This window comes from Solanum pennellii, chromosome 3, assembly GCF_001406875.1.
Source record: "Solanum pennellii chromosome 3, SPENNV200".
In the NCBI taxonomy this organism is placed as follows: domain Eukaryota; kingdom Viridiplantae; phylum Streptophyta; class Magnoliopsida; order Solanales; family Solanaceae; genus Solanum; species Solanum pennellii.
The window spans coordinates 8,219,242-8,233,096 of NC_028639.1; the positions used below are offsets into that span (position 1 = coordinate 8,219,242).

Below are 13,855 nucleotides of genomic sequence, written 5' to 3' on the forward strand. Positions count from 1 at the left end.
TATATATATATATATATATATATAATGGAGACAGAGAGTAGTAGACTTTTTTGGGAAAATGCATATATTCGGAATTCCAGAGACACACTTAAACTATATTAAGGTCCTATTACCCCCCTTAACTTATTTTATACGTAATTTTCTACCTCTTTTCGACCTACGTAGCACTAGCTTGAAAAAAATCAATCAGTGTTGGACCCACAAGATAGTGCCACGTAGGTCAAAAACGGGTAAAAAGTTACTAATAAAATAAGTTCAGAAAGTAATAGTACTTTAGTATAGTATAAGTGTGTCTATAAAATTTCGGACATAAGGAGGATACTTGTGCATTATCCCAACTTTTTTTTTATTTATAAAGTTAGAAATGCGGAGAAAGACATGCAAACATCTCGCATTTTCTGATATGGTGTATAATATCCTGACCTATTTTGTTTATTACTATTTTTGCTGCAAAAGATGTAATATTTTAAGTATAGAAAAATAAACACCTTCTTGAAGAAATTTATTTTCGGTCAATATTTTAACCAATTTAATCAATAAATAAACGGAAAAGGGCCTAAAATATCCTTAAAGTATTGAAAATGGTATAAAATTACCCTCCATCCACCTATTGGCTCCAAAATACCCTTCCCACACACCTATTGGGTCCAAAATACCCTTGTCATTCACATTTTGGTTCAAAGTTGACCACTTATTTAACGGTTTTATATTTAAACTATTTAAATATTTTTTAAAATACGTGGCGCTCAACTATTTGTTATAATTTAACTTACTAGTATAATTTATAAATCAATCCACTACCCACCCATTACTTATTAAATCCCTCTAAATTAATGAACCTGTCACATTATTAATGCAAGCTACTGCCAATTAAGTGTTTTTTAAAATTATAGAAGAAAATTATCATACATTCAAGTGGCTAAATAAAAATCACCGATAAACTTAAAAGTCTGACTATGTTCATCTTAATTATTCTTACGTCTCAATTATGTGAGGTTATTTCATAGGTAACTTTTTTTGAAAATAATATATTGAAAATTTTAAAACAAATCATAGAGATTTATAAAATTATATTTAAAAAAGTGCATGAATTAATTCGGGATGTATTACTTCTTTACCTTTAATCATAAATTTCTAATTCAATTTTGAAAGAAAGTGTCCTCATAAATAAGCGGCTCAACCTAAATTTAATTGGGCTTCGATTCGGACTCGAATAATTTTGAATGTTATTTTGAGGCATCTATAATTTCATCGTGTTTTAGTAGTGTTTATGACGATTTTGATATTATAATTGGATTATTAATTGGGCGAGGTTCAGTTAGTAATCAGTGGGTAGTTGGTTGGTTTATAAATTATATTAATAAATTGAAATTATAATCAATAGTTGAGCGCAAAGTATTTTAAAAATATTTAAAGAGTTTAATTTTAAAACAATTAAAAAAGTGGTCAATTTTGAACTCAAAGGTGGATGACAAGGGTATTTTGGAGTCAATAGGTGGGTGAAAAGGGTATTTTGGAGCCAAAAGGTGGATGAAAAGGGCATTTTGGAGCCAATAGGTGGATGAAGGATAATTTTGTACCATTTTCAATACTTTAAGGGTATTTTAGGCCCTTGTCCGATAAATAAATGAAATATATTACACAAACAGTTTACAATATCCTGACCTATTTTGTTTATTACTATTTTTGCTGCAAAAGATGTAATATTTCAAGTATAGAAAAATAAACACCTTCTTGAAGAAATTTATTTTCCTTCAATATTTTAACAAATTTAATAAACAAATAAATAAAATATATTACACAATTAGTTTACAACTTGGAAGTGTTGGTAACTTAATGTTTTATAACTTCAATTTATTACTATTTTGTTTTTTTCTTATTTTTTGTCGGTATTAATATTTATATTAGAATTTGATTAAATATAATTTTACAACTTAAATATTTAGTAACTATTCCCTTTATTCAATTTTATTCGTCATGTTGCGCTTTTCAAAAAATCAATTTGACAATTTTTCAAAGTTAAATTAAATAATATTATAATTTAATATTTAAACAAAAAATTTAGAGATTCAAAAAATGTAAAAAATTATAATTATAATTTGCAATATTTTTGCATATTAATATGATGAAAATATATTATAAAATATTAATCACTTTTATTATAATTTATATCTAAAAAGGGAAATTAGTTAACGTCAGCTTCCATTTTTATCAACACTTACTGCAGACACATTAGTCAATTGTGTTAGACCTATTCATTTGACATGTTCCAATCGTTAGCTTCTTTTTTTAACAAAGACTAACATGTGGCCCAATCTTGTCAATTTGTTTTCCAACTTATCCTGATATTTGTAATTTTACATTAGATCCCAACTACTCTAAATTTGTGTTTTGTATAGCTCATTTGGGAAAAACACTTTATATAAAGAATCATTTTAGGTATTAACAAAGGATCAATCCAGCGTGTCAATACATATATTTGTATATAATTGCCACTTACAAATGATTAAATAGTATTTATAAAGTAATAAGTACTCACCTCGTTTTAATAAGAATGATCCTATTTCTTTTTTGGTCTTTTTTAAAAATGAATGATTCTGTAGATATTGAAATTTTGTGGGACTCTACAAGATGCGTTTAATTCGAGTTAAGACTCTACAAATTGTGTTCGACTCAAATTAGGATTCTTGGAGGCTACTCAACCCTAAACCCTAGTTTATGCCTATATAAGGGTACTAAATTCCCTTTAAAGGCATCTCGGAAATTTCATAAAGAGATCAAAATCTCGAATATTTCGCAAATTGATGGATTATTCATATAGAGAGGTCAAATCTAAATCATCCTAATTCGAGAAATACGCCACTAACGGCCCTTGAATCATGGATAAATCCTAGGAGTAGAATCAAGGGATCAACAGAATTGACATTTATCAACAGAATTGCTAGGGCGTGCCATTCTCTACCTCTCATCTCAACTTTTTAAGCATCAAAGAATATCAAAATGTCTTCCACTATAGAAAAACAACTAGCAAACTTAACTAAAGCAATTGAAGGCCTGAATAAGTGCGCACACGAACAAGATGCTAAACTTTCAAAGCTAACAAATAAGATGGATAACATGATTGAAAGAAGATCAAGTAAATCACCTCTAAAGTTTTCTAAAATTGAAGACAAAGAAGTGTCTTGCGTAAAACAAACAAAGACCAAAGAGATTCATATCTCAGATGAAGGTTTGATTCCAATTGATCAATTAAAGAACTTTATTATAGAGGCTATCGAAGACAAATCTGAGTCTTCATCCATATTTCTCCCATATATGCAAATCCATATACACAAAGGATTGATAACTTGAAAATGTATGAGGGTTATCAACATCCTAAGCTTCAACAATTTCATGGCAAAGGAAATTCGAAACAACATATAGCGCACTTTATCGAGACTTGCAATATTGCTGGGACGTATGGTGATTATCGTGTTAAAGTGTTTGTTCGATCTCTTAGAGAAAATGCCTTTGATTGGTACACAGATCTTGAACCTAATTCTATAGATTGTTGGGAGAGATTAGAGCAAGAGTTCCTTAATCGTTTCTATAGCAAGGCTCGTCAAGGTGAAGATAAGTTAGTTGTTGACTTTATCAATCACTGGAGAAGTTTGAGCCTCAACTGTAAAGATTGCCTTGGTGAACCTTCTAGCATTGAAATGTGCATCCAAGGTATGAATTGAGATCTTCACTATATTTTGCAAGGATTAAAGCCCAATACATTTGAAGAGTTAGCAACTCGTGCACATGACATGGAATTAACCGTGACTTTAAGAGAAGATCAACAATCTCTTGTCTATGGACCTCATGAAGATGAAGATATAGAAGAACTCCAAAGAGGGGTCAAGTTTGCATCCGAAGATGACTTTGAAGAGTCAATGTATATCTAGACGCTCCTTAACGCATGAGCTTAAACGCAAGTTACAATGCTCCTTGAAACACGAGATTAAATTGTATGTCACTGAAATTTTTAAGTTTGAGTTAAATCTTCAAGTTAAAATGCTCCTCAAAATACGAGCTTAAACTGTATGTCACTTAAATCTTCAAGTTTGAGTTAAATCTTCAAGTTGAAATGCTCCTTGAAATACGAGTTTAAACTGTATCTCAGTTAAATCTTCAAGTTAGAGTTAAATCTTCAAGTTGAAATGCTCCTTGAATTACGAGTTTAAACTGTATCTCAGTTAAATCTTCAAGTTAGAGTTAAATCTTCAAGTTGAAATGCTCCTTGAATTACGAGTTTAAACTGTATCTCAGTTAAATCTTCAAGTTAGAGTTAAATCTTCAAGTTGAAATGCTCCTTGAATTACGAGTTTAAACTGTATCTCAGTTAAATCTTCAAGTTAGAGTTAAATCTTCAAGTTGAAATGCTCCTTGAATTACGAGTTTAAACTGTATCTCAGTTAAATCTTCAAGTTAGAGTTAAATCTTCAAGTTGAAATGCTCCTTGAATTACGAGTTTAAACTGTATCTCAGTTAAATCTTCAAGTTAGAGTTAAATCTTCAAGTTGAAATGCTCCTTGAATTACGAGTTTAAACTGTATCTCAGTTAAATCTTCAAGTTAGAGTTAAATCTTCAAGTTGAAATGCTCCTTGAATTACGAGTTTAAACTGTATCTCAGTTAAATCTTCAAGTTAGAGTTAAATCTTCAAGTTGAAATGCTCCTTGAATTACGAGTTTAAACTGTATCTCAGTTAAATCTTCAAGTTAGAGTTAAATCTTCAAGTTGAAATGCTCCTTGAATTACGAGTTTAAACTGTATCTCAGTTAAATCTTCAAGTTAGAGTTAAATCTTCAAGTTGAAATGCTCCTTGAATTACGAGTTTAAACTGTATCTCAGTTAAATCTTCAAGTTAGAGTTAAATCTTCAAGTTGAAATGCTCCTTGAATTACGAGTTTAAACTGTATCTCAGTTAAATCTTCAAGTTAGAGTTAAATCTTCAAGTTGAAATGCTCCTTGAATTACGAGTTTAAACTGTATCTCAGTTAAATCTTCAAGTTAGAGTTAAATCTTCAAGTTGAAATGCTCCTTGAATTACGAGTTTAAACTGTATCTCAGTTAAATCTTCAAGTTAGAGTTAAATCTTCAAGTTGAAATGCTCCTTGAATTACGAGTTTAAACTGTATCTCAGTTAAATCTTCAAGTTAGAGTTAAATCTTCAAGTTGAAATGCTCCTTGAATTACGAGTTTAAACTGTATCTCAGTTAAATCTTCAAGTTAGAGTTAAATCTTCAAGTTGAAATGCTCCTTGAATTACGAGTTTAAACTGTATCTCAGTTAAATCTTCAAGTTAGAGTTAAATCTTCAAGTTGAAATGCTCCTTGAATTACGAGTTTAAACTGTATCTCAGTTAAATCTTCAAGTTAGAGTTAAATCTTCAAGTTGAAATGCTCCTTGAATTACGAGTTTAAACTGTATCTCAGTTAAATCTTCAAGTTAGAGTTAAATCTTCAAGTTGAAATGCTCCTTGAATTACGAGTTTAAACTGTATCTCAGTTAAATCTTCAAGTTAGAGTTAAATCTTCAAGTTGAAATGCTCCTTGAATTACGAGTTTAAACTGTATCTCAGTTAAATCTTCAAGTTAGAGTTAAATCTTCAAGTTGAAATGCTCCTTGAATTACGAGTTTAAACTGTATCTCAGTTAAATCTTCAAGTTAGAGTTAAATCTTCAAGTTGAAATGCTCCTTGAATTACGAGTTTAAACTGTATCTCAGTTAAATCTTCAAGTTAGAGTTAAATCTTCAAGTTGAAATGCTCCTTGAATTACGAGTTTAAACTGTATCTCAGTTAAATCTTCAAGTTAGAGTTAAATCTTCAAGTTGAAATGCTCCTTGAATTACGAGTTTAAACTGTATCTCAGTTAAATCTTCAAGTTAGAGTTAAATCTTCAAGTTGAAATGCTCCTTGAATTACGAGTTTAAACTGTATCTCAGTTAAATCTTCAAGTTAGAGTTAAATCTTCAAGTTGAAATGCTCCTTGAATTACGAGTTTAAACTGTATCTCAGTTAAATCTTCAAGTTAGAGTTAAATCTTCAAGTTGAAATGCTCCTTGAATTACGAGTTTAAACTGTATCTCAGTTAAATCTTCAAGTTAGAGTTAAATCTTCAAGTTGAAATGCTCCTTGAATTACGAGTTTAAACTGTATCTCAGTTAAATCTTCAAGTTAGAGTTAAATCTTCAAGTTGAAATGCTCCTTGAATTACGAGTTTAAACTGTATCTCAGTTAAATCTTCAAGTTAGAGTTAAATCTTCAAGTTGAAATGCTCCTTGAATTACGAGTTTAAACTGTATCTCAGTTAAATCTTCAAGTTAGAGTTAAATCTTCAAGTTGAAATGCTCCTTGAATTACGAGTTTAAACTGTATCTCAGTTAAATCTTCAAGTTAGAGTTAAATCTTCAAGTTGAAATGCTCCTTGAATTACGAGTTTAAACTGTATCTCAGTTAAATCTTCAAGTTAGAGTTAAATCTTCAAGTTGAAATGCTCCTTGAATTACGAGTTTAAACTGTATCTCAGTTAAATCTTCAAGTTAGAGTTAAATCTTCAAGTTGAAATGCTCCTTGAAACACGAGCTTAAACTGTATGTCATTTAAATTTTCAAGTTTGAGTTAAATCTTCAAGTTGAAATGCTCCTTGAATTACGAGTTTAAACTGTATCTCAGTTAAATCTTCAAGTTAGAGTTAAATCTTCAAGTTGAAATGCCCCTTGAAACATGAGCTTAAATTGTATGTCCCTTAAATCTTCAAGTTCGAGTTAAATTATCGAGTTAAAATCCTTCTTGAGGCACGAGTCTAAATTGTATATCATAAAGCTCTTTAAATTTGCGTTAAATCTTCGAGTTAAAAATGCTCCTTAAGGTACGAGCCTAAACTACATGTCACGCCTTGCCTGCAAGAGTATAAACTGTGTACGACACAACAAATTGGCACGTCTAGTGGGACCAAATCTGCCCTTCATCTCTTCTCTCTTAAATCAAATCTGAAAATCTGAAGTTGAAAAGGTGGAAGAATGAGTACGTACTTCAAGCCTCGTCTTTGAGTTTTATCAAGTCTACACTCCGACAAGCCTTGAAGCAGGGGCATTTGTAGACATTGAAATTTTGTGGGACTCTACAAGACGCGTTCAATTCGAGTTGGAACTTTACAAATTGTGTTCAACTCAAACTAAGATTCTTGGAGGCTATTCAACCCTAACCCCTAGTGTTCACGCCTATAAAAACGGTAATAAATTCCCTTAAAAGGCATTTCAAAAATTCCATAAAGAGATCAAAATCTCGAATACTCCGCAAACTGATGGATCATTCATATATAAAGAGATCAAATCTAAATCATCCTAGTTCGATAAATACGCCACTAACGACCCTCGAATCATGGCTAAATCTTAGGAGAGTAGCATCAAGGGATCAACAGAATTGTACCCGCAATATTTATCAATAAAGTCATGTTTCTTCAGATTTTATTTGTATGGGTTATATATTCTCCATATGTTTAAAATTTGTGGCAAATAGATCCCTTTCCTTTCTTGGCAACACTTTAACTTTAACTTTTCACGTAACATGTTTAAGACCACAAGATTAAATGACATTTTGGTACATTGACATAACTTTAATTTAGAACCACAAAGATTAAAAAGTCTTCTCTCTTTTCTTAAACTCTATTCCAAGTCAAATTAGATAATTCTTTTTGAAACAGAGAGAATGATTCTAACCCTAGTTTAAAGAAGTTTTTCAAGTAAAATTATAATTTTCATTCCCATTTTATATCATATTAATGCTCAATTTCAAATGCTAATTATATTTCCTAATCGAAGAATTTTACGCACTCAATTAATTTACTATTTAAACTTTTATTTTATTAGTGAAGATTTGATTCTTCGTCTTATAATCCCTTCCACAAAATCCAACATTTAAAAAATAGTACTTATTCTGTTCCAATTTATATGATTTATTTTTTCTAATCAGTTTAAAAAAAGAATGATATATTTTTATATTAAATAACAATTTAATTTTGAAATGTTCATTTTACTTTTTATGAAATTATTTACCGTCACATAAATTTGATTCATTCATTTTAGATAATAAATTTTAAAAATCTTTTATTATTTTTTAAATTTTGTATCGAATTAAATTAGCTCACCTAAAATGTGACGGAAGAAGTAATTTTTTAATTTCCAACTTGGATCACATATCTTGACCCTAAATATTTTTGTTCCCAAGAAAATTTCTCTTTAAAATGGCAGCGCAGCCAACAAAGCTTCAAATACTTTGCTTCTTTGTGTTGTTTTTCGAGATAAGACTTGAGAGACAGCAATGTCTGCAGGAATCGCTCGTGGCCGTCTTGCTGAAGAACGCAAAGCTTGGCGCAGGAATCATCCCCATGTTTGATTTCTCTCCTCCTTTTCCCATATATAGATGAAAAGCTACAAGTCTTTCTTAATTTTAGTGCTTTTTTGGTCTTTTCATTTCAAGATTTTGATGTTTTTGTTTGGTTGTTGTGTAGGGGTTTGTGGCTAAACCGGAGACGCTTCCAGATGGGTCAGTGAACTTGATGGTGTGGCACTGCTCTATTCCTGGTAAAACAGGGGTAAATTTTCTATTTCTCATCAACCCCATCAGAGTTTTAGTTTGTTTATCTTCTTGTTTTTCTTGTCAGGATGTAAAGATTTCATCTTTCTCACAAAACTTGTTGATTAGAGTGTGTGATCAGTTAAAGGGTCAGTCAAATTTGATCCCTTTTGTTGAATAACATCTGTTTTCTTATATCTGGATTGAAGCCTTTGGAAAGGCATCAATTGTAGCTTCTGATGTTCAGGGTTTTCTTGGTTGTTAACATTATGCTTAATTAAGACCCTGCATGATTTTTGATGTATATGTTGATCGCGATACTGCTATCGGAATCAGCCTCTCTACTTCACTTTTGAGGTAGAGGTAAGGTCTGCGTGTACTCTACCCTCCCTAGACCTCATTTGTGGGACTACATTGGGTATGTTGTCCTTGATGATGATTCTGATCGTGATACTTCTCAAAATTGAATAGTTTTTAGTGATTTTGAACTATCTATGTATAACCTTAGTAGTGTGCAATTAAGCTTTAATAGATGCCATTGTGACTTTGGAATTCCCATCTTTTCCTTGAATTTCTCAGTAGCTTTGAAGAAATGGTTTCTCTTTTGTTTTTGTAAATTTCAATAAAGTATAGTATACTTGGGGTGCATTATGCATACATTTTACCATATTGGTGTTGCTTCTATCATATTTATGAACAAGAGTCTAAGGGCTTTAGATGATGTTTCAGTGAGTTGCTGGTATTTCTGTCACTACGCTATGCCTCATGGTATTTCACATTAGTGTGAAATCCTTACATCAAGTCAATATATGACTATCTCACTATCAGCATATGATTAGGATTTGTTGTTCCGTCATACTTAGGAAACAAGTCCTGTTGGCTGCAAATGGAAACCAAATGTCCAGTCATTTTGATTGTTAACTTATTTCTCATTTTTTATTTGAAGGAAGTGAACTTAATCAGTCCTGTCTGAAATGGATAATAAGTTTTAAAAATTAATTACCTCATATATATGTAGAACATGATGGTAGCAAGTAGCGGTGGATTTAAGAAGGACTATGGTGTGTCACGTGACACTGTTCTAGAGAAAATTTACTACATATGGATAAATTATTAGAAGGAAAAAACAGATAAAAGAGATAAATACTACAAGGTGACACTTCTTAAGGAAAAGTTGCGCATAGCTCAGTCGGTAAGACTTGAAATTTTTAAAGCTGAGATCAGCCGCTCAAACATGCATAACCTCATTTTTTATACAATTTGTTTTGTTCTTTTTCCGTTCTTCCTCACTTTAGCACGGAGCACTTATTATTTTATATTTTTCCCCTTCTTTCTCAATTTGGTACTACTTATTATATTTTGAATACATTAAAGAAAGCTCAATCAAAATAAGTTATAAGTATTTTTCTTTTATTTTTTTAAAAGAGGCACACACACACATATATATATGTAAGCTGACGAAAAATCCTGCGTATGCCACTGGTAGCAAGTGTTTTAAGATGCTTTAAGCTGTGGCATGAGATTTTTTGAAGTGTGACATCTTGGTATTCATTTGCTCTTAAGCGGTAAAAAGTGTATATACTACATTTAGGGATGAGAACTTTGTGGACACCTTTATCGTCACAATTCTCAAAATTAAAAAAAATGTGGATTCAGATGCTAGGACGATTTGAAATCTCATTGTCGAAGCTACTAGCTTCATTTTCCTTATCATTCTCAACTACCAATGATTTCAAGAAGATGGATGCACTACCACCTTTAAAATAGATGTTCGATTTGGTTGTATGAAAGTAAGATAATTAAAACTAAATGCGTATCTATAATTCGTTGATTTTATTATATTCGTTCGATTTATTTAAAATTAAAATTTTGAAGCTTTTGTCTGGCTTTGAGTCTTGCAAACAAGAAGTAGATTAAGAATTTTAAGGTCTAAAAGAACTTTTTAATCTTCATTATGAGTCAAAACTAAATAAAAGTAATACTGATGTATGTACAGTTCATGAAATTTCTTAGAGGATTATTTTTCGGTCTTGCTTTACATACTCCAATGACCAATCTTGAAACTAAATGAAATTTGAACACACCACGATACTTTTTCCTTGCCAGTTTCTTGAATATGCTTTACTTGTTGAGAGTGAAACTGAATGTTCATAATAGGCCTGACCATTTAAAGCCAGATTGAGAAAATAGATTGAGTTGAGCTAAGTAATAAAACTTTTGGAAGCATACTGCTATATATAAATGATCAAATGGCTGATGCTCCTTAATTTTTCCTTTTCTGCTTGATTTGTTTTGTTTTTCGTTTTCTCCTATTTCATGTTATTGTAGTTGTATATTATGGAACAATTATGATTAATAGAGAAGTGTTGGGGACTGTTGTCTTCGTAGAAATAGATTTTTCTTTTCGAAAACTGAATCTACCAGCAAATGTTCTCTTTCTTGTAGCCTATTGCATGATGGTATTTTTAAGAAGGTAACCATAGCACTAGAGTTGTTAACAATTTTAAATAACTCAGTACAAAAGGTAGCATTTGTATGTTTTAGTCACTACCTAAATTCTAACAGGATCTTGAAGTTGTTTTGGACAATAATATTTCTAACTTTGGTATTAAAGAAGTACCAACACCTTACAATAATGACGACACCGAGGATGAGATTCAAGATACTGGAGGGATTCGTTAGCATATGGGACTAAACTTCAAACAAAGAGAGAGAAAATAGAAAATAATGTTTGTTTTGGAACAAAAGTTATCTAGACAAAAGACGACCAAAGAGGGGTTTGCTTTCCTGACGCATATGAGGAAGAGCGTGGGTACATGTGAACCCAAAGTCCTCCATGTTGGTTGCTAATTGCTATTGTCTAGCGGCACATTGACATTAGCAACCTGTACACACTCACATTAATGTTAGGAAAGAGAATATTTATTTATGGTAAATTTATTTGTGGCAATATGCAATATGGATTCCACTTATACTTTGTGTATCTCCCCCTCCCTCCTTTGAAGCATTTCAAGTCTTTATGATGCTTGTTAGAGAATTTTGCCCAACATTAACTAAAGTATTAAACTTATAGCAACAAACGTTAAACTTATATAAACAAGGATCCATATGATGTGTGTCAAACATTGCCTTTTCTGATTCTTAACCGTGTACCTTTATAGTAGGAGTTTGTTTGGTGACTAACAACTTTTGAGTACATGCAGACGGATTGGGAAGGTGGTTGTTATCCAGTTACGATTCACTTCAGTGAAGATTATCCTAGCAAACCACCGAAGTGCAAATTCCCACAAGGTTTCTTCCATCCGAATGTGTATCCATCAGGAACAGTTTGCTTGTCGATCCTCAATGAAGACAGTGTATGTGGAATATGCCATTTCTCTGTACTATTTCACTTCTTGTTTTTCTGTGTTTACATTATGACGGCTGTTAGTTGTGTTTTATCATCTGCAGGGTTGGAGACCAGCCATTACAGTGAAACAGATACTCGTTGGCATCCAAGACCTGTTAGATCAGCCAAACCCTGCTGATCCTGCTCAAACTGAAGGATATCATCTCTTTATTCAGGTAAGTTTGGTTTCCTTAAATCAAATATTATTGCGTATGTCCCAAATCAGTTGTCTTACCCTCAACTCTGAATATTTCCAAATCGATTCTTCTTGTAATGGAAAAATATATTTAGTACTCTCCAATGTATTTTCTGTATGACATCCCAAAAAAGGTAGTAACTACACACTTAAAGCTTCAACCATGGACCCGTATTTCATTAAAATACACTAAATTTGTTAGTTTACACTTATAATTGATAACCATGGCGGATCATATGAGAGTTTAATAGGGGACAGAGACTACAAATTTAACCATCTTGAGCAGTGTAGGCCACTACTTAGTATTGGAGTACTACTCCGGAATGGTGAAGTGATCCCATAGCTCTTATTGTTGGCACTATCGGCTAGTCTACTTATAATATTTATCTTGCTTATACTGATTGTTTCCATTTCAAATTCTCAAACTGTTCAATGGAAATCAGGAGTTTGGTACTGCCTATAAAATGTCGACGAGAATAAGATCTGAGTAATTAGAAGTAGGCTCTCTTTTAGTCGTCACTATCGATTTATCAAAATAATAAACAAAAACAATTTTCATGTGAACCATGCTTGCTTGTCGGGGACGTGTTTGAAGACAACATAATAAACTAATTAGAAGTTTGATCTTTTCAATCGTTTAAGCTTTATTTTTAAATGAGATGATTACGCTCATGGTCACATTTATGCAGGATGCTATTGAGTACAAGAAGCGGGTTAAGCTGCAGGCCAAGCAATATCCTCCTCTGGTGTAGTCTTTATAATGTTTGGTATAATCATGTGTATGTGTGTGTTCGCTGGTCATAGCCTACTGATAGCTGACACTGCTTTGGCAATATGATGGTTGATTAGTTTTGTTGCAGCAGCGAATTGAATCGTTATAGTTGGAATTTATACCTGATTCTGGTTTTCATTGTTACTAAGTCATCATATATGTGTGTGTATTAACATGCAAAGCTATAATTGTTTCAGACGATTGAAACATGTCATTGGTTCTCTAATTTCTTTTGTGATATCAGAGTACATCTACTATTCCTAATTTGTTGATCTCATTATATCTACTTTATGTTTTGGTCATAACTCAGCTCTCTCCTTAATTTTACCTTTTTTTATGATGAGATACTTTTTCCAAGTGTAAGCCATCAAGAACCATTGTTAACTGACGAAGTCCTTTGCATCATATTACAGAGCTTGTTAGTCTTTTACATCATGGGTTGTTGCGTAGCCAGTCATGGATTCAAAGATGTGAATAGTCTCTTGTATAGATCAAAGTGAGGTTGAGTACAACAGACCCAATGTGATCTTACCTAGGGTGTTCGTGGTTTGGTTATCTCTTTAAAATAAAATTAAATCAATCTAGTTGGCTTTTAAAATTTTTAAAACCAAACGAAACGAAAAAAAATAACTGCTGCTTCGGTTATTGTCAGTTTGGTTCTACTATTTGGCTTGAAAGTGATAAGTTTTTTGGGGACGTACATATCTACATAGACCCAAACACTTTAATACATGAATAATCCATAGAATAACTATTGTTGGTCTAATTATGCAATCAAGCAATATTAAAGCTATCATTACACGAACAAAGTGATTCGATTATGAAAAACGGTAACTATTTTATGTGAGGCAATGTAGGTAAAGATCAAAGTAATGAATTTTAATGGACTTGGACT

At 31.8% G+C, this 13,855-nt stretch overlaps 1 protein-coding gene across 1 annotated transcript; it reads left to right on the forward strand.

The window, feature by feature from the left end:
* Nucleotides 1-8,258: 8,258 nt before the first annotated feature.
* Nucleotides 8,259-13,224, forward strand: LOC107012122 (SUMO-conjugating enzyme SCE1). Its single transcript, XM_015211860.2, has 5 exons — nucleotides 8,259-8,418; nucleotides 8,540-8,623; nucleotides 11,808-11,960; nucleotides 12,055-12,168; nucleotides 12,878-13,224. Exons 1-5 carry the CDS (start codon nucleotides 8,350-8,352, stop codon nucleotides 12,938-12,940), a joined length of 483 nt encoding a protein of 160 aa, XP_015067346.1. The 5' UTR covers nucleotides 8,259-8,349; the 3' UTR covers nucleotides 12,941-13,224.
* Nucleotides 13,225-13,855: the final 631 nt, after the last annotated feature.